This window comes from Chelonoidis abingdonii, chromosome 9, assembly GCF_003597395.2.
Source record: "Chelonoidis abingdonii isolate Lonesome George chromosome 9, CheloAbing_2.0, whole genome shotgun sequence".
In the NCBI taxonomy this organism is placed as follows: domain Eukaryota; kingdom Metazoa; phylum Chordata; order Testudines; family Testudinidae; genus Chelonoidis; species Chelonoidis abingdonii.
Genome location: NC_133777.1, coordinates 46,106,168 through 46,126,745, shown reverse-complemented (window position 1 = coordinate 46,126,745; position 20,578 = coordinate 46,106,168). Strand labels below are relative to the sequence as shown.

Below are 20,578 nucleotides of genomic sequence, written 5' to 3'. Positions count from 1 at the left end.
GCGTCCTGCAGTTCTTCTGCCGGCTACTCCGACAGTGGGAAGGAGGGCGGGTTGTGAATGGATATGAGCAACACATCTCGAAGAACAAGAGTACAAGGTGAGAACCGTGTTTTTTTCTTCGAGTGCTTGCATATCCATTCCAGTAGGTGATTCCCAAGCCTACCAGTGGTGGGGTCGGAGTGAGAGGTCACAGTGTGCAACACGGCAGAGCCGAAGGCCGCATCATCCTGGACTGCTGGACTAGGGCATAATGGGTAGCGAAGGTGTGCACGGAGGACCAGGTCGCTGCCTACAGATTTCCTGGACGGAACTCGTGCAGGAACGCCATTGACGATGCCTGGGCTCTAGTAGAGTGCGCATTACACACCCAAGGGAGATGGGCCAGGTCGTAACATGTTCTTATGCAGACGTCACCCATGAGGAGATCCTCTGTGAGGAGACTGGCAACCCTTGAGCCGTTCAGCTATTGCGACAAAGAGCTGAGTGGACTGCGGAACGGCCTGGTTCTTTCTATAAAAAAAGCGAGCGCCCTGCGCACGTCTAGCAGTGCAATTGTTGTTCCCTACGAGTAGATGAGGTTTGGGAAAGAATACGGAAGGAATATGTCCTGGTTAACGTAGAAGGCGAGACAACCTTGGGGAGGAATGCAGGGGTGGTCAGTTGTACCTGTCTCGATGGAACACCATGTACGGAGGTCCACGACGAGTGCGCGCAGCTCTGATACGCGCCGAGCGATGTGACGGCCACCAGGAATGCCGTTTTCCAGGACAAATAGAGGAGGGAACATGTAGCCACAGTTCAAACGGGGGGGAATAAGACGAGACAACACTACGTTGAGATCCCAGGAGGGGGCTGGGATGGACTTGGGGGTAAAGGCGCTCCAGCCCTTTGAGGAATCTAGTCACTAGTGGGGTGTGAAAAGACGGAATGGCCGTCGCTCCTTGGTGGAAAGTGGAGATGGCCGCAAGTGAACCCGAGAGAGGCTATAGCCAGGCCTTGTTGTTTGAGCGACCAAAGGTAGTCCAAGACGATCGGGATGGAAACATCGGCAGGGTGGAAGCGCTTTTCCGCACACCAGCACGTGAAACGCTTCCACTTGGCTATGTACGTCGTCCTCGTAGATGGCTTTCGACTTCCTAGAAGTACTTGCCTCACTGGGGAAGAGCAGTGCAATCGGACCAGTTAGCCACGCAGGACCACGCCGAGAGTGAAGGGACTGAAGGTCCGGGTGACAAAGCCGGCCGTAGTCCTGCGTGATCAGGTCCAGGTGAAGAGGCAGGGAACAGGGTCCACTACCGACAGGTCCAGGAGCAGAGAGTACCAATGCTGACGTGGCCATGCCGAGCAATGAGAATCAAGCTGGCCCTGTCTCGCGCGCCTTCAGAAGGACCTTGAGGATCAATGGGAACGGAGGAAGGCATAAAAGAGGTGCATTCCCCACGGAATCAGGAAGGCATCCGCTACCGAGCCCCGCCCGGCCTTGGAAGGAGCAGAACATCGGACACTTCCTGTTCGTGCGAGATGCAAAAAGGTCCATGTGGGATGCCCCCGCCTGCGGAAAAGTGTAAGGCAACGTCCGGCGAAGGGACCATTTGTGGGAGCTGAAAGACCAACTGAGATGGTCCGCCAGGGTATTGCGCGCCCCGGGAGAAAGGAAGTGACTAGTGGACTGAGTGGGCTATGCAAAAGTCCCACAACATTATGGCCTCCCGACACAGAAGAGGAGATCTCATCCCGCCCTGCTTGTTGACATGTACACCGCTGTGGTGTTGTCTATAAAAACTGAGACACAGCGGCTCGGATCTGCGATGGAAGGCTTGACAAGCAAGGCGGACCGCTCTCAATTCTCGGACGTTGATATGGAGAAGCAGATCGGGAGGAGACCAGCGACCCTGCGTCCTCAACGGCCCAAGGTGAGCTCCCATCCCAAGTCCGATGCGTCCGTAGTGAGGGACATCGAGGCTGTGGAGGATGGAATGGGCGCCCCGCACAGACGACGGACTCCTCCAGCCACCATGTGAGGGAGAAGAGTACGTCCTGTGGGACTGTGACGACGGTATCAACGGTCGCCTGGCTAGGCGTATCTGAGGAATGAGCCACGACTGCAGAGGTCTGAGCCGGAGCCTGGCGTGCTCCGTCACGAAAGTGCAGGCCGCCATGTGGCCCAAGAGTGACAGCAGGTGCGAGTAGAAGTTAGAGGTGCTGCCTGTAACCTCCGGATGATGTCCGTCAAAGCCTGGAATCGGACAAGGGGAGAGTGGCCGTGGCCGTGGTAGAGTCCAGGACGGCGCCGATAAATTCTATCCTCTGGGTAGGGGATAGAATGGACTTCTCTACTGTTAGCATCAGGCCTAGGTTCGCAAAAAGGCGGCTGATCATGGCGACGTGGGAGAGCACCTGGCTTGCTGACGGCCCTCGGATAAGCCAGTCGTCGAGGTAGGGGGGAGGAGTTCCGAAATCGATTTAAGGAGCCGTTTAACTCGATATTAATGACGACGTCGTGTGAACGGATACAGCGTTAAATCGGTATATCGGCCATTAAACCGATTTAAAGTCGCAGTGTAGACCTGGCCTCAGGGAGTTACGTAAGATTCCAAGGACGTGGTACGCTCCGAGGAGGAGGTGAAGCAGAGCTGGGAAGAAGCAGGGAAAGGGTGGGAGTTTGGGGGAAGGAGGTGGAGTGGGCGGGCCTAGGGCAGAGCCAGGGTTGAGCACCCTCCCCCCTCCCCAGGGGAAAGTCAGTGCCTGTGCTTGCACAGTAGGGGAAGCTGCTGCTGCTCAAGTTGTTTCCTAGCCTACAATGACACCTTCAGCCTCCTTGCCTGCCTCATTGTCTGCAGTGGGCTGTGACTGTGTGGGGTAAGGCGGGGGCACCTCCCTACTACAGTACAGTATGGTTCAGTATGTATGTTTGTAAACACACACTATGTGCACGCTAACCCCCCTCCCCGTTCCCCAGCGATTCACTGTCGCTTTATGGCCCAGCTGCCGCCCTGCTTGGGAACAGGGCGCTATAAGAAGTGCTTGAGAGGACACCAGCTGCCTGCAAAGCAGCTGCAGGGGGTGCACAGCAGCGGCCCTGCCTTGCTGTCTTGCAGCTCAATAAACAATGTTCCAGCTGCTCCCCACTCTTCGCTGGAGGGGGGTAAGAACACAGGGGGTGGCAGCCTGCCCAAAGCAAGTTACAGTAATAGTGTTCCAGAGCCTGCTTCACTGTAGCAAGAGGGAGAAGCAGCACAGAGATGCACAGAACCCATGAAAGTCTGTGAAATCCACGGGAGTTTTGTCATTCACTTTAATGCCAGCTGCATCTCTCAGCCCCTGCAAGCACGCAGCAGGGAGGGCCGCAGCCCTGCAGCAAATGTTATTTTCCTCCTCTTACTACATTGGCTGCAATGTTGCCTGGATGCTGAGTGCATGGTTACTAGGGGAAATACAGCAGGGCTAGTTTTCCATGGCACCCTGGAAGACAGGCTTTTGGTCCTCCAACAGGGCTTCTGTGAAAGTAAGAACCTGGAAGAAAGTAAGAACCTCCATAACTAGTCCTAGCCTAAACCCACAGGGCTTCCAATAGGGGAGCAGATTACCAAGAAGACTGATATGGGTTATCCAAATTCTTTCCCTTGCAATAGTTGACTGATGCTGCATGACCTTGGCCACTCCAGACTGAGGGGAGTGAAGAGTAACACATGCATGCGCTGTTTGGAGTCAGACATCACGAGTCAAAAACATTCAACAAGTGATAGTGGAGTGCCTAGCAGTAGCAGTACCACTAGCACCAAGAAAACCAGGAAAACCATTAGTATGGGTACTAAATTAGACATTTTAAAGCATTTTGATGCAGGTGAGCATGCGGTAGACATTGGCATCACTCTAGGTCTTACTCCGACCACTGTGAGAACAATTCAGAATAATGCCGACAAGATCAGGGCTAGTACTGGATGTGTAACACCACTTAGTGCTACTACAGTAAGTTGATCAAGAAGTAGTTTGCTGGAAAACATGGAGCATCATCTCTCACTGTGTAGAGAGGACCAAAACCAGTGGAACACATCTTTTAGTTTGCTAGTGATACAAGGTAAGGCAAAAAGTTTGTATGATAATTTGAAGAGAGACCAAGGTGAAGGATCACAGACAGAGACTTTCACAGCAAGTCGGGGATGATTTGATCGGTTCAAGAGGCGCTTCCACTTGCATAACATCAAGATGTCTGGTGAGGCAGCTAATGCTGATACTGCAGCAGCTAAAGAAGTCCCCGACTATCTCAAGAAAATAATTGAGGAAGGTGGCTATTCCCCTAAACAAGCCTTCAATGTTGATGAAACGGGCCTGTAATGGAAGAGGATGCCTGAGCGAACTTACATTTCCCAAGAGAAGGCAGTGCCTGGATTTAAAGCAGCTAAAGACTGTCTAACCTTGCTTCTAGGTGGTAATGCTGCCGGAGATATGAAGGTGAAATGGCTGACAGTGTACCATGCGCTCTCAAGGGATTTTCAAAAGGAACACCTTCTGGACATTTGGTGATGCAATAAGAAGGCATAGATAACTAGAGCTATTTTTTTCAGAAAAGACGGTTACTCACCTTTGTAACTGTTGTTCTTCGAGATGTGTTGCTCATATCCATTCCAGTTAGGCGTGCGCGCGCTGAGTGCACGTTCGTCGGAGATTTTTACCCTAGCAACACTCGGTGGGCCGGCAGGCGCCTGATATATACCCCTGCCGGCCCATTCGCTCCTCAGTTCCTTCTTGCCAGCTACTCTGACAGAGAGGAAGGAGCGTGGGTGTGGAATGGATATAAGCAACACATCTCGAAGAACAACAGTTACAAAGGTGAGTAACCGTCTTTTCTTCTTCAAGTGCTTGCTCATATCCATTCCAGTTAGGTGATTCCCAAGCCTTACCTAGGCGGTGGGGTCGGAGCGAGATGTTGAGGAATGTAAGACCGCTGAGCCGACTGTTGGACTCTAGACTGTTGGACCAATGCATAGTGGGATGCAAAGGTGTGGACAGAAGACCAGGTGGCGGCGCGGCATATTTCTTGTATGGCAATATGGGCCAGAAACGCGGCAGATGAAGCTTGAGCCCGCGTAGAGTGGGCGGTGAGATGGCCAGTCGGGACCTGCGCCAAGTCATAGCATGTCCGAATACAGGATGTCACCCAAGAAGCAATCCTCTGGGAGGAGATTGCCATGCCCTTCATACGTTCTGCCACCACCACAAATAACTGAGGTGAACGTCGGAAGGGTCTGGTTCTCTCGATGTAAAACGCGAGAGCCCTGTGAACATCCAGAGTATGCAGCTGCTGTTCCCGTCGCGATGAGTGCAGTTTTGGGAAAAAGACTGGCAGGAAGATGTCCTGATTGACATGAAAGGAGGAGACGACCTTAGGGAGGAACGCCGGGTGTGGTCGCAGCTGTACCTTGTCCTTATGGAACACCGTGTACGGGGGATCCACAGTTAAAGCTTTAAGTTCCGAGACCGCCTGGCCGAAGTGACAGCAACTAGGAATGCTGTCTTCCAGGACAGGTACAGCAGCGAGCATGTGGCTAAAGGCTCAAAGGGAGGTCCCATGAGCCTGGATAAGACAAGGTTCAGGTCCCAGGTAGGGGCTGGTTGTCTGACCTGGGGATAGAGTCGCTCCAAACCCTTGAGGAATCGGGAAACTATGGGATGGGAAAAAACGGAACTGCCAGCCTCCCCAGGATGGAAGGTGGAAATAGCTGCAAGGTGTACTCTTAGCGAAGAGATTGCTAGACCTTGTTCCTTGAGAGACCACAAATAGTCCAAGATGGTGAGGACTGATACGGCCTGCAGAGAAAGGTCCTGCTGAATACACCAGTGACAGAAGCGCTTCCATTTAGCAAGGTATGTTGACTGCGTGGAGGGCTTCCTGCTTCCGAGCAGCACTTGTTGCACTGCGGTGGAACAACGCAACTCCGATTGGCTCAACCAGCCAAGAGCCGTGCAGTCAGATGAAGGGACTGCAGGTCCGGGTGGTGTAGCCTGCCGAAGTCCTGCGTGATCAGGTCCGGGTTGAGTGGCAGGGGAATCGGGTGTGACTGAGACAGGTCGAGCAGCATGGTGTACCAACACTGCCTCGGCCAAGCCAGAGTGATCAGGATAAGGCGGGCTTTGTCCCTGCGCATCTTGATCAGAACTCGGTGGACAAGAGGAAACGGTGGGCAGGCATAACAGAAGAGGCCCATCCACGGAATGAGGAACGCGTCCGACAGGGAGCCCTGGGAGCGACCTTGTAGGGAGCAGAACAGCTGGCATTTCCTGTTCTCCCTGGAGGCAAAGAGGTCTATCTGGGGAAAGCCCCACCTCCGGAAGACTGAATGGAGAATGTCTGGCCGGATGGACTATTCGTGTGCTAGGAAGGACCTGCTCAGATGATCTGCGAGCGTGTTCCGGACTCCTGGGAGGAAGGAGGATACTAGGTCTATGGAGTGGGCTATGCAGAAGTCCCACAGTAGGATCGCTTCCTGACACAAGTGGGAGGACCGCGTCCCTCCCTGTTTGTTTATATAATACGGCCGTTGTGTTGTCCGTGAAGACTGTGACACAACGGCCCTGCAGATGGTGCTGAAGTGCTTGGCAAGCCAGCCTGACCACTCTCAGCTCCCTGACACTGATGTGTAGACAAAACTCCTGGGACGACCAAATGCCCTGTGTGCGCAGGTACCCTAGGTGAGCACCCCAGCCCATAGAGGATGCGTCCGTTGTTAGGGACACGGAGGGCTGGGGAGGGTGGAACGGTCATCCTGCACACACCCGGGAGGGCGTTCGCCACCAGTCGAGGGAGCCTAGAACGCTCGGCGGAATTGTCAGAATGATGTCTATGGCATCTCTGCATGGGCAATAGACGGAGGCGAGCCAGGTTTGGAGAGGACGCATTTGTAGCCTAGCGTGCTCTGTAACAAATGTGCACACAGCCATGTGGCCAAGTAGGCCTAGGCAAGTGCGGGCAGAGGTTGTTGGAAAACGCTGAAGGCCTTGGACAAGCGAGAGTATGGTCTGAAACTGGTGGGGCAGTAATCTGGCCGTCGCAAGGTTGGAATCCAGCATTGCCCCGATAAATTCTACCCTCTGCGTAGGCACCAGAGTGGACTTGTCTAAGTTGATAATCAGACCGAGACGCAGAAAATGGTCGTTGATAATGGCCACCTGGGTGATGACTTGTGCCTCGGAGGCCCCCCAGATGAGCCAGTCGTCGAGGTAGGGGAAGACGTGTATTCGACGACGACGTAAGGCAGCGGCAACCACCGCCATACACTTCGTGAACACCCGAGGGGCCGAGGACAGGCCAAAGGGCAGGACCGTAAACTGGTAGTGTCGATGGTTTACCACAAAGCGAAGATACCTCCTGTGAGGGGGATAAATTGCTATGTGGAAATATGCATCCTGCATGTCGAGAGCGGTGTACCAATCTCCGGGATCCAGGGAAGGAATAATGGTTCCCAAGGATACCATGTGGAACTTGAACTTCTTGATGAATTTGTTCAGTCCTCGCAGGTCTAAGATAGGCCAAAGGCCCCCATTCGCCTTGGGAATAAGGAAATATCGGGAATAAAACCCCTTGCCCCTTGACTCCTCTGGCACCTCCTCTATACCTCCTGGGTGAGGAGTTGCTCGTGAGAGAAGTCCCTGAAGAGGGACGGGGAGGGGGGGTGGACGGTATCCCAGCTCCACTGTGCACAGAACCCAACGATCCGATGTCAACTGGGACCACGCCAGAAGGAACTGGGAAAGGCGGCTGCAGAAAAGAAAGGGATCCGGGGAGGCAATTGGTACACCGCTCTCGGGTGCACCCTCAAAAGTTTGGTTTGGGTCCCGGCGTTGGTTTGGTGGGACCGGAATTGTTTCCCCCTTGAGGTCCAGACTGGCATCTGCGACTATTATGACCTCTTCTCCTGGCAAAGTCTTGTCGTGGCCGAGGAGGAGGGTAAGGGCGCTGCGGTTGGGAGCGGAAAGACCGTCTCTGTGTCTGAGGTGTATGCATTCCCAACGAATGCTTGATTACCCTGTTGTCCTTCAGACTCTGTAGTCTGGGGTCTGTCTTTTGAGAGAACAAGCCTTGCCCATCAAACGATAGGTCTTGAATCATATGTTGCAACTCAGGTGGCAGGCCGGACACCTGCAACCACGAAATACGGCGCATGGCTATGCCCGAAGCGACCGTTCTGGCCGCCGAATCTGCGGCATCTAATGAGGCTTGCAAGGAGGTTCTCGCGACCCTCTTCCCCTCCTCCAGGAGTGCCATAAATTCCTGGCAGGAATCTTGCAGAACCAACTTGGCGAACTTCCCGACAGCCTCCCAGGTGTTATAACTGTATCTGCCGAGGAGGGCCTGTTGGTTCGCTATGCGGAGCTGGAGACCTCCCACAGAATAGATTTTTCAGCCCAACAAGTCCATGCGCCGGGCTTCTCTAGACTTAGGTGCGGGGGCTTGTTGACCGTGGCGCTCCCGTTCATTGACGGACTGTACCACCAAGGAGCATGGAGCGGGGTGTACATAGAGATACTCATACCCCTTTGGAGGTACCATGTACTTCCGTTCGATCCCCTTGGCTGTGGGTGGTATGGAAGCCGGGGATTGCCAGATAGTGTCCGCTCTGGCCTGGATCGAACGGATAAATGGGAGCGCCACTCGGGTGGGCGTCTCCGCGGACAAGATGCTAATCACCGGGTCCTCTACCTCTGGGACCTCCTCTACCGGCAGGTTGATGTTCTGGGCGACACGCCAGAGGAGGTCCTGGTGGGAGTGGAGGTCAATCGGAGGAGGACCCGATGCTGTGTCCCAGCAACTGCCTTGTCCGGGGAGGATGAAGATGACAGCCCTGGGACGAGAGGATCATGCACCGACGTCTGGTCTGGGGGAACCTCCGGCTCTGGAAGGTCGTGTGGTTCCGGTGCATGAAGACCGGATACCTCTGTGCCCGCGGGGGGAGGCCGGCTGACAGTGGCCTCAGGCACACGGTGCTCCGAGTGACCAGAGCGTGATGGGCCAGTCGCTTCACCCTGGGCTTGATGGTATGCCCAAGGTGTCCAAAAGGACCACTGGTGAGGACCGTATTCCGGGCCATGGGCGTGCGTCTCGGAGTCCCCATAGGAGCAGCTGTCCACATGTGAGGAGACTGAAGGGTGACGCAAGGGCCACGGAGGCGCTGAAGTCGTGTGGGCCAGGTCTCTGCGTCCATTGGACTCCAGTCTATGCAGTCGCGGTGAGCGGCACCGGGAGTCGTAGCGGTGCCGGGAGCGGGACCGGGACCTGCGACCAGCACGGTGCCGGGAGGTCAACTGGTGCCTCCCATCGCCATGCCAAGACCAGCTGCGAGAGGTACGGCGGTGCCGGGACCTGGACTGGTGCCGCGAGTATGACCGGTACCAGGATGGCAAACGGTACCGGGACTGCAACGGCACCGAGAGCGGGAGCGCTGTCTGGAGCGAGAGCGTCCGCAGGATCTGGATCAGGACCGGCGGTGTTGTACCGTGTCCGGCAGAGATGGCCTCATCATGGTGGGCTTGCCCAGTGACTGAACAACCCGCACCGGTGGAGCCGGGGGTTGGGGCAGCTCCTGCTCCGTCAGAGCAATTAATTCCCGAGCCATGGAGAAAGTCTCCGGCATTGAGGGTATGATGAGCTCTACCACAGCGCGTGCCGGGGAGCTGGTCGGCACCGGATTCGACGGCTCCTAAGAGACCGGAATCGACGGTGCAGAGGCAAGTGGTGCCGCAGCAGTTGACGGTGCTGGGCGGTCCGCCTTAGAAGTACGCTCAGACTGCGGTGTAGGTGCTGGTGCCGCAGGAGCCTTGTGCCTCTTGGACCTCGGGGAGAGGGACCAGTGCCTGCCCGAGGATTGGGCCGGTGAAGGCTGGTGCCAAGGAGTCTTCCCTAGGCCCATGCAATCCGGTGCGGGGGTAGCACTCGTACCCGGTGCCGGAGTCGGTGCCGAAGAGGGAGGAGCAAGCGCTGCCTCCATCAATAGTTGTTTGAGGCGAATGTCCCGCTCTTTCTTCGTCCGGGGCTTGAACGCCTTGCAGATCCGGCACTTGTCCGCAAGGTGGGATTCTCCCAGACACTTTAAACAGGAGTCATGGGGATCTCCTGTGGGCATCGGCCGATGACAGGCCGTGCAAGGTTTGAAACCCGGAGAACCGGGCATGGGCCCCGGTACCAGGGGAGGAGAAGGGGCTAGCTCCCTATCCTCTAACTATGTACACTAATACTATAACTACTAACAATACAAAAAGGCTAACGAGAACTATGAAAAACTAACTATGTACACAATAACTATATATAAAACGAGCGAAGAGCTAGGGAGGTGGAGATCAGCTAAGCTGCGCTCCACTGTTCCAACGACCGACATGGGCGGTAAGAAGGAACTGAGGAGCGAATGGGCCGGCAGGGGTATATATCAGGCGCCGTGGCGGCGCCACTCCAGGGGGCGCCCTGCCAGCCCACCGAGTGTTGCTAGGGTAAAAATCTCCGACGAACGTGCACGCGGCGCGCGCACACCTAACTGGAACGGATATGAGCAAGCACTCGAAGAATGGCTGACTCTCTATGTCATCCCTGCATGAAAGGAATACTGTGCCAAGGAAAATCTTGATTTCAAGATTTTATTGCTTATTGATAATGCATTGGCTCATCCAATCAACCTGGATGACCTGTGCGAAAACGTCGAACTTGTCTTTCTGCCACCTAACACCACATCACTCATCCAACCCAGGGACCAAGGAATCATTTAACGCATATTACTTACGCCGTACTTTCAATCAGCTCATCAAAGGCACTGATGGGAAAGGCAAACCTACGATTTGGCAATTTTGGCGTGACTAAAACATTCTGAAGTGCATCAATAACTTTAAGTTACTCAGGCATGTATGAATGGTGTGTGGGGGAAGTTGTGGCCTTAACGTGTCGATGCCTTAAAAGGATTTATAGATGTACTCCCTGCTATGAAGAAAGATATCCTTGGCTTGGCCAAGAAAGCAGGTTTTGATGAGGTGGAAGAAGCCAACGTTATACAACTTCTGCAATCACATGGAGAAGAGCTAACCAATGAAGATCTGATGCAACTAGAGGTGACGAGAACAATGGAAGAAGGGGGCCAATAAGTAAAAGAAGAACCAATCTATTGAAATTTGACTGCCAAACGTCTTTCTGAAGCTGTGATAAATGGGGGAGAGCTCCGTTTTATGGACACCCAGCTAGCCAGCAGCTATAAAATCCCTCTTAGTAGCTGTTCTCTAATTGCTTTATCTGTAAAGAATTAAAAAGTCTCACTGCTATGCATAAGTAAAAGGAAGTGAGTGGGCACTTGGCCAAAAGAGCCAATGGGAAGGCTAGAACTTTTAAAAATTGAAACAAGACTTCCTTTTTGTCTGTCTGTCTGTTGTTCTCCAGGGGAGAGGCAAACAGGGCAGAGTTATGCTCTAAGAATCTTGGGCCAAGTATGAAAAAATCATCGGTATCATACCTAGAAACTACTCATTTGAAGCCCCAGATATGTAAGTAGATCAGGAAATATCTAGGAAGACACAATTAGGTTTATCTTTTTATTTCTTTATGTCTTGTGGACTCCTCTGTGCTAACCCCAAGTGCTTTTGTTTTGCTTGTAACCTTTAAGCTGGACCTCAAGAAAGCTATTCTTGATGCTTAATCCTCGTAGATTTTTTTTTTAATCCAGCAAATGCCTGAGTTTCCAATTGTATTTTCTTTTTCTTTTTTTTAATAAAATTTTACTTTTTTAAGAACAGGATTGGATTTCTGTGTCTAAGAGGTTTGTGCACATGTTGTTTAAATTAGCTGGTGGCAACAGCTGATTTTCCTTTGTTTTTCTTTCTCAGCTCTTCCGCGGAAGGGGGGTTAAAGGGCTTAAGGGAACCCCACAGGAAGGAATTCCCAAGTGCGACCTCCTGGGCTGTGAAAGGGGTTCTGCACTTGGGTGGTGGCAGCATTTACCAATCCAGGTCAGAGAAAAGCTGTACTTTGGGAGTTTAATACAAGCCTGGAGTGGCCAGTATTAATTTTTATTATCCCTGTGGACCCCCATCTCTTGGACTCGAAGTGCCAGAATTGGGAATCAGCCTTCACAGAAGCTTTCCAAATGATTGAAGCTGGCTTGCAAATCCTTAGTGATGACGATCCTGACAGGGAACGCAGGTCCAAAGTGATTAGGGGAGTTGGTCACCTAATGTCTTTCTATAAAGAAATTTACCAAGAAAAAAAAAGAAAATCAAAACAACTATCTCTATATGTGTTTTTTTTTTCTAGTTCGTAAAGTTCAGCAAGAAGAACAAGAGGAGCAGCCGGACAATCCACCCTCTTCCACTTTGACTCCACCACCTCAACCAAGCTTCACACTCAGCAATGATGACTGTAGTATTAAATTGTTTCTTTAAAACTGTTTAAAACTTATATCTGTATTAAATTGCTTGTTTAAAATTGTTTAAAATTTATACTGTATAGATATATAATGCCTTTTGTCTGGCAAAAAAAATTTCCCTGGAACTAACCCCCCTATTTATATTATTTCTTATGGTTAAATTAGATTTTCTTAACATCATTTTGCTTCAAGTTGCATTTTTCAGGAACATAACTACAACATTAAGCGAGGAGTTACTGTATAAAGATCTCTAAGCAGCCTGCCTCAGAACTTCCTGCACTTTGCACCTGTCTGTAAGTGGGACTCCAGTCTAAGTTTCCAAACTCCTACTACCTGGTTCCAAGGAACAGTAATCTAATTCTCCTTTATAGGTAAAACTGGAGAAGACACAGATCCTGACAGAGCAGGAAGACAGAACAAAATATTGCACACCTGGCTGAAGCAAAAAGGGAAATTCTACAGAAGTGCTGACTTCTGTGGCAAATTCCACGGTCTTGGAATTGCAGAACACAGCACCCTACTAGTTGGATTCATTATAAACTAAATGGCATATCCTGTCCTCTAAACACAGGTTACCCCAAGCACTGCACCACTATTAAAGAGTTCTGAAATAACATGTCATCCTTCCTTCTGTATTGCTGCTGGCAGTAGCACTGTCCTCAGAGCTGGGCACTCAGCCAGTGGCCACTGCTCTCTGGCCACCCAGCTTGAGGCTGATATCTCTCAGATTAAGCACTGCTGACAGTTGTTTGTTTAACCCAGTCTTAAAAATCTCCAATGACAGAAATTCCACAACCTCCCTACATAGTTTATTCCAGTGTTTAATTACCGTGACAGGTAGGAAGTTTTCCCTAATGTCTAACCCAAATCTCCCTTGCTACAATGTAAACCCATTACTTCTTGTCCTGTCTTTAGTGGTTAAAAAGAACCATTTATCACCCTTGTCTGTGGCAGCCTTTTACACATACTTGAACACTGACATATCCACCCTCACTCATCTCTTCTCCAGACCAAAGAAACCCGATTTTTTCAGTCTTTCCTCATAGGTCATGTTTTCTAGACTTTAATCATTTTTCTTGCTCTCCTCTGGACTTTCTCCAGTTTGTTCACAGCCTTCTCAAAGTGTAGTACCCAGAACTAGACATAATAATTCAGTTGAGACCTTATCAGTGCTGAGTAGACTTGAAGAGTTACTTCTCATGTCTTGCTTACAACACTCCTGCCAACACATTCCAGAACGAGGTTGACATTTTTGGCAACAGTATTACATCGTTGACTCATTTTTAGTTTGTGATCCACTATATCCCCCAGATCCTTTTCTGCAGTACTCCTTCCTAGGCAGTCACTTCCCATTCTGTATTTCAGTAACTGATTATTGGTTACTAAGTGTAATACCTTGAATTTTTCCTTATTGAATTTCATCCTATTTATTTCAGACTCTCTCTCAAGTTCATCAAGATCATTTTGAATTCTAATCCTGTTCTCTGAAGCATGTGCAACCTGTCTGCTTGGTATTATCTGCAAACTTTAGAAGTGTACTCTCTATGCCATTATTCAAATAATTTATGAAGATATTCAATGGAACTGGATCCAGGACAGATCCCTGCAGGGACCTCACTTAATATGCCCTTCTAGTTTGATTGTGAACCTGTAGAGGGGTTTGGCTGGGGCTTGTCCCTCTCCAGGGCGGCAGGGGACCACACCACCTCACTACTTCCTTCCAGTTGTTGATGAGTGATTAGCCTGGCCGTGGGAATCTCTCACTGCGGCAGCAATAAAGGCAAACACAGACAGTTATTCGTGCTGGCCCATGGTTGACAGGAATAGCGAGTCAAGGGCTCAGGTCCTCAGGCAGGAGCTGAGCAACAGTTTATGTAATTTGCAAGCCCCAGTCCTGGGTCAGAGTGGGGCAGCAGAGAGTCAATGGCTCAGGCCCTCAGGCAGGGGCTGAGCAAAGGCAGGTAAACAAGCCCAAGCTCTTGGCTCAGAGGGGCCTGGGAGAGGGGGACACTGCCACCCACAAGTTGGGTACCAGGGGGGATGCAGCCCAGGGCCCTAGCAGCGGCAGAAGGCCTGCTGCTGAGTCAGTGGAGATCCTGGCCACAACACACTGATACTTTGGTGTACGGAGGGGCTTGTCCATCTCCGGGGGAGGGTGTGGGAGGGTCAGAGGACCACACCGCCTTGCTACAGAACCATTAATAACTACTCTGAGAATGCTTTCCCAACTACTGGTGCACTCATCTTATAGTAGGTTCATCCAGGCTATATTTCCCTAGTCTGTTTATGAGAAGGTCATGTGAGATAGTATCAAAAAGTGTCATGTGACATATTTCCTGCTGGGCAGACACAAAGAAGCCCAGGATACGGAGTCACAGTCTGCGGCTACATAGAGTAGTAGGAAATTTGTTACTTCATTGCTATACGTAGTTCTTGTTCATTATAAAGGATTTATCTTGATATCGGTCTGCTTGTCAATGAGATACTACATTAGCAGATAGCATAGTTTTGTTTCTGAATAAATGCATAGATGAAATGCCTCTTTTCAAAAATTTGTATTACGAAACAGGATTAAAATAGTGATCTCTCATACCCAACAACCATACAAGGACCATATTCTTATTAGATTACACATCTAAGCTGTGGGCCTAAAGCTGTGGTTTTCATCCTGTGGTCCATGGACATCTGTTTAAAATTTCCAAAGGGGTTCGCACCTCCATTTGAAATTTGTAGGGGTCCTCAAATGAAAAAAAGTTGAAAACCACTGGCCTAAAGGACTATGAACATGGCACTTAAAGAAGGCAACCATTATTTTTCTCAGTTTCACAAACACACACACTCTTCCAGCTTACTCCATGCAGCATCGATGTGTTTTGTTCAAAGTCCTTCACTCGACTTTCACTGTTATCCAGCTGACTATGACCTTGGTGCAGCTCTTGGCTTTGCTCATCTGCTCCCTGAACTGTTACATAGTCTGCAAGTTTCTGCACACAATTATAGCAGTGTTCCAGCGCCTGCTCTTTTGAATCTCCACCAAACTGAATACGAAACATGCGGCATTCGTTCTGTTTAAAGCCAAAAAGAGAAATTAATTTGAGTGTGCATCCCACCAAACAATTTTGTTTTTAATTACACTTGTATATATTGTAGTCAAAACAAAATAGGGATAGTTACTGGATCACTGCGCCAACTATAAACACAAGGTTGATTAAATTTCTCCTTGTTGTATAGGAACATAAGAACGGCCATATTGGGTCAGACCAAAGGTCCATCTAGCCCAGTATCCTGTCTTCCGACAGTGGCCAAAGCCAGGTGTTTCAGAGGTTATGAACAGAACAGGTAATCATCAAGTGATCCATCCCATCACCCATTCCCAGCTCCTGGCAAACAGAGGCTAGGGACACCATCCCTGCCCATCCTAGCTAATAACCACTGATTGGCAAAGAGTTCCACAGGTTGACTTGCATTGTGTGAAGAAATGCTTCCTTATGTTTGTTTTAAACCTCCTGCCTATTAATTTCATCTTCATTTACTCCAAAGGAGCTACACCAGAAACATTTTATCAAATAGTCAAAGCTGTTTCCCAGCGCAAACATGGAATCAGAAAATGTAAGCAAGATGGTTTTACTTTTGCACATTCCACTATCTATCTGCATCTTAAACGGAGAATTTTCAGTCTGCCATAAATTGATGCTGAAATATTAAGGCATATTCCACATCAATTTATCGCTTTAAAATTTTTGGAAAGTTGATGGTTCACTACATTACTAATGCAACCCTGGCCAACATAAAGGCCATGAATGTTTAACTAATAGCATCCATGGCTGCAAATGTGATTTCCCAACAAGTAGCACTCTGCCTGCATCAAGACCACCAAAGACTAATCAGAGCTCTCACCATCTAAGCCTGGTGAGGCTTGGGCAACTACCTAAATCAGAGATTGCCAAAAAATAAAGCAGACTGCTGTAAGTATTGCTGGGGAAGTAAGAAGCACATTCCTTCTGTCATTATTAAACCAATGTCCCAGGGTGCGATTAAGGGCCCTCTCTGGGACATTGGTTTAATGACAGAAGGAATGTAGACTCTTTTAAAGGATACAAACCAAGTTCTGACCACTTCTGGCCACTAAAAGTCCAATGGCACTACAAAGAAGAGCAGAGGTATTAGCCATGGAATCCAGGCCAAATTCTGAGTCTGGTATTATTATTACATGGTAATTACATTTTCCATTCCTAAATTTTCCTTACAGTTTCAATTTATTAAGTTATTCTTCATTTCAGACCCTGCTGAACCCACTGTTTAGTGTGAATATGCATAGTTAAGCAGTTGTTGCCTTCCACCCCAGAGTTAGCTGCACTTCAGTGGTGGAGAAAATACTCTGAGTATAATTTGTACTGCTATTTAAGTTTATATAGTGAGACAGAGTGACTTTCTTCCTCTGCATGGGCAGAGCCAAATCCACCCCACCACTGCTCACCGGAAGTACCAGGGCCCGACAGAAAATAGAAAAGGAGAGTCCTGGAGTCAGTTGCTGCTGAGCCACAGGAAAGTAAGAGAGAATACAGCCGTGGACAGAAGAATTGATATAAGGAGGAAGGGTAGTGTAGATACCAGTCTAATGGGTGATGCTGGTGGAAGAACGTCTGTGCCTAACCGGGTAAAGAATGTCAGTAAAGCCAAACAGCAAAAATTAAGATGTCTGTATACTAATGCGAGGAGCCTAGGTAACAAAATGGAGGAACTAGAGCTACTGGTGCAGGAAAGTGTAAACTGGATTGATAGGGTAAGAAAATGGTGGAATAGTAGTCATGACTGGAGTACGGGTACTGAAGGCAATGTGCTGTGTTAGGAAAGACAGAAATAAAGCAAAGGTGGGGAGTAGCATTGTATATCAATGATGAGGTTAACTGTAAGAAATAAGAAGTGATGGAAGATAAGACCAGAGTCTGTCTGGGCAAAAATCACGCGTGGAAATGAAAGCTACTAGAGCCTCCCCTGAGTAGTGCTTGGGGTGTGCTACAGACCGCCGGGATCTGATTTGGATATGGATAGGAGACCTCTTTATGTTTTTAATGAGTAAATAATGGGAATTGTGTGATCATGCGGAGACCTTAACTTCCCAGATATAGACTGGAGGACAAGTGCTAGTAAGAATAATAGGCTCAGATTTTTCTGGATGTGATAGCTGATGATTTCTTCACCGAGTAGTTGAAGAACCAACAAGAGGGGATGCCATTTTAGATTGGTTTTGGAGAGTAGTGAGGACCTCATAGAAGAAATGTTGTAGGAGGACACCTTGTTCGAGTGATCATGTGCTAATTCAGTTCAAACTAGATGGAAGGATAACAAAAATAGATTCTGGACTAGGGTTTTGACTTCAAAAAGGCTAACTTAAAGAATTAAGGAATTAGTTAGGGAGTGGATTGGACTAAGAACTTGTGGATCTAAATGCAGAGGAGTCCGAATTACTTCAAGTCGAAGCTCAGAAACTATTAAAGCCTGCCTCCAAGAAAAGGGGAGAAAAACCAGTGCAGACTTTGCAGACGAAGCTGGATGAGCAAGCATCTCAGAGAGGTGATTAAGAAAAAGCGAAAGCCTACAAGAGGAAATGGGCGGATGCAAGGAAAGCTACCTTGAATGAGTCAGAACATGTAGGGTATAAAGTGAGAAAGGCTAAAAGCCATGTAGAGTTGACCTTGCAAAGGGATTTAAACAATAGTAAAAGGTTCATAGCCATATAAATTGGCTATAAATGTTCTGAAAAAGCAAAGAAAGAAGAAGTGGAACCGCTAAAATCACCTGAGGATGAATGGAGGTTAAGATAACCAGGCATGGCCAAATATCTAAATAAACTTTGCCTCAGTCTTAATGAGGAAGCATAGAGATAATGGAAGGATGACAAGTATGAGGCGTATGAGGATTATGGAGGTAGATATTACCACATCTGAGGTGAACCAAACTTGAAGCAGCTTAAGGGACAAATCAGTGGCCCAGATAATCTTTCACCCAGACAATTAAAGAACTGGGCACAAGAAATATGCAAGCCCATTAGAGAAATTTAATGAATCAGTGAAACCAGGGTTGAATACCAGTAGACTTGGAGAATTCTAACATAGTTCCTATTTTTAAGAAAGGAAAAAAGTGATCGAATGTAACAGTAGCCTCGTTGGTTGACATCTGTCGTGATAGTGGAGCTCTCGAGAGCCGAATCAGAGTCTCAGCGCATTAGTGTGAGAGTGAGTCGTCTATCTCAATGGTCATGGTAATGCCGATGCTCTCGATCCCAAGTCTGGTGTGATGGGGGAAAAGGTTCAGAAAAGGGCAACTAAAATGATTAGGGGTTTGGAATGGGTCTCATATGAGGAGAGATTAAAGAGGCTAGGACTCTTCAGTTTGGAAAAGAGGAGACTAAGGGGGGATATGATAGAGGTATATAAAATTATGAGTGATGTAGAGAAAGTGGACAAGGAAAAGTTATTTACTTATTCCCATAATACAAGAACTAAGGGTCACCACATGAAATTAATAGGCAGCAGGTTTAAAACAAATACAAGGAAGTTCTTCCTCACGCAGCGCACAGTCAGCTTGTAGAACTCCTTACCTGAGGAGGTTGTGAAGGCTAGGACTATAACAGCATTTAAAAGAGAACTGGGTAAATTCATGGTGCTTAAGTCCATTAATGGCTATTAGCCAGGATGGGTAAGGAATGGTGTCCCTAGCCTCTGTTTGTCAGAGATGGAGATGGATGGCAGGAGAGAGATCACTTGATCATTGCCTGTTAGGTTCACTCCCTCTGGGGCACCTGGCATTGGCCACTGTCGGTAGACATGATACTGGGCTAGATGGACCTTTGGTCTGACACAGCATGGCCATTCTTATGTAAGTGGAGAATAACTCAGTTTTGCCAGAGCTCCTTCGCTGTCTCCAGTATTTCTTCTTCAAACTATTTCTAAGAGATGAGTTTGAGGCTAGGAGAAATGTAGTAGGTTAGCCTTTTGCCAGATTTAATCTAGTTGCTACAGATGGTAAGGAGAGTAATAAGGGTGGCCTGGGTGCATCACAGCTGCTCCACTCTTTATTGTCTACACAGGAGTACAAGGAGATACACTGGCTTCAACTCTGCAGAAACACAGCACAATTGTTTGAAATAAAACAGGATAAAATCTACAATAAATGATGAAAGAGTGAATTTCTACTGCAAAGGTGTAAATTGTAACCACTAACATACTATGGCTTGGAACTTTATCAAACAGCTCTCAAGGGACATTTACAAAGGTAGATATAAATCTTACTTTAAGGTATGATAAGTGAGTTACGGAAGGCTTTGATGATTTGCCTTAAGTCACACAGTTAGCAACCAAGCCAGTCTTTCAATTCCCAGTCTAGGGCCCTTCCTCTTAAGACAACAGAGTCTTCTGAGCCCCTAACTGAGCAACTGCTACCCAGATTTCCTACTACCATAAATGGGAATTTCACAGCTGGAATGGTCATATAATTGAGGACCTGAGGAAATATCCTTTAAAGAAAAATACAGCCGTGGTGCAAAAAATTCTGTCTGACTTCAGTTCTGATTTTCTTAAATGTGCTACTCATCTAAATCAAGATGTTTCCAAACTAAATTTCTCAATTAAAACTGTAGCAGAGTGGGTTTCTGAACTATCTTTGACAGTTCACAAGGCATTGTTTAAAAACAGAATATTTCATTAAAAATGAGTACATTTCACTAGAAATGCAATATTATCAACTGGGTGAATGCCAACAGATTGGTTTTCATAAATCTTCTAAAGTACATAATCCCAGTCATTAATCTCCATGTTTCTTTGATGAGGCTCATTCTTCAGGCTTTGTACAGCTGTGAAGCAGGTAACTGGGAACATAAAGAATAGGAGAAAAGAGAAGTAGCAAAATAAATGAAATGTTCTTAGTAGTAAATAAAAAAAAATCAACAAAATAAAAAGCAAGGACCATAACAAAGGAAAAGCAATTTTAGTACATGACCATTAGCAGGGCCGGTGCAACCATTTAGGCCAACTAGGCGGTTGCCTAGGGCGCCAAGATTTGGGGGCGCCAAAAAGTGGCGCCCCCCAAAATTTTTTTAAATGGTTGCAGCCGCTGCTGTTGAAGGGGCTGAGCTGCCGGCGGCAGCAGCTGCCTGCAGCCGGCAGCCCAAGGTGTCCCCTGGGTCA

At 48.6% G+C, this 20,578-nt stretch overlaps 1 protein-coding gene across 1 annotated transcript in view; it reads right to left on the bottom strand.

The window, feature by feature from the left end:
- The window catches only part of REC114 (REC114 meiotic recombination protein), a 96,676-nt gene that overhangs the window by 28,928 nt on the left and 47,170 nt on the right, over positions 1–20,578 (bottom strand). The window contains exon 4 of the mRNA XM_075069493.1: positions 15,245–15,457. Within this exon, the coding sequence (XP_074925594.1) occupies positions 15,245–15,457 (213 nt within the window). The remainder of the gene's footprint in view (positions 1–15,244; positions 15,458–20,578) is intronic.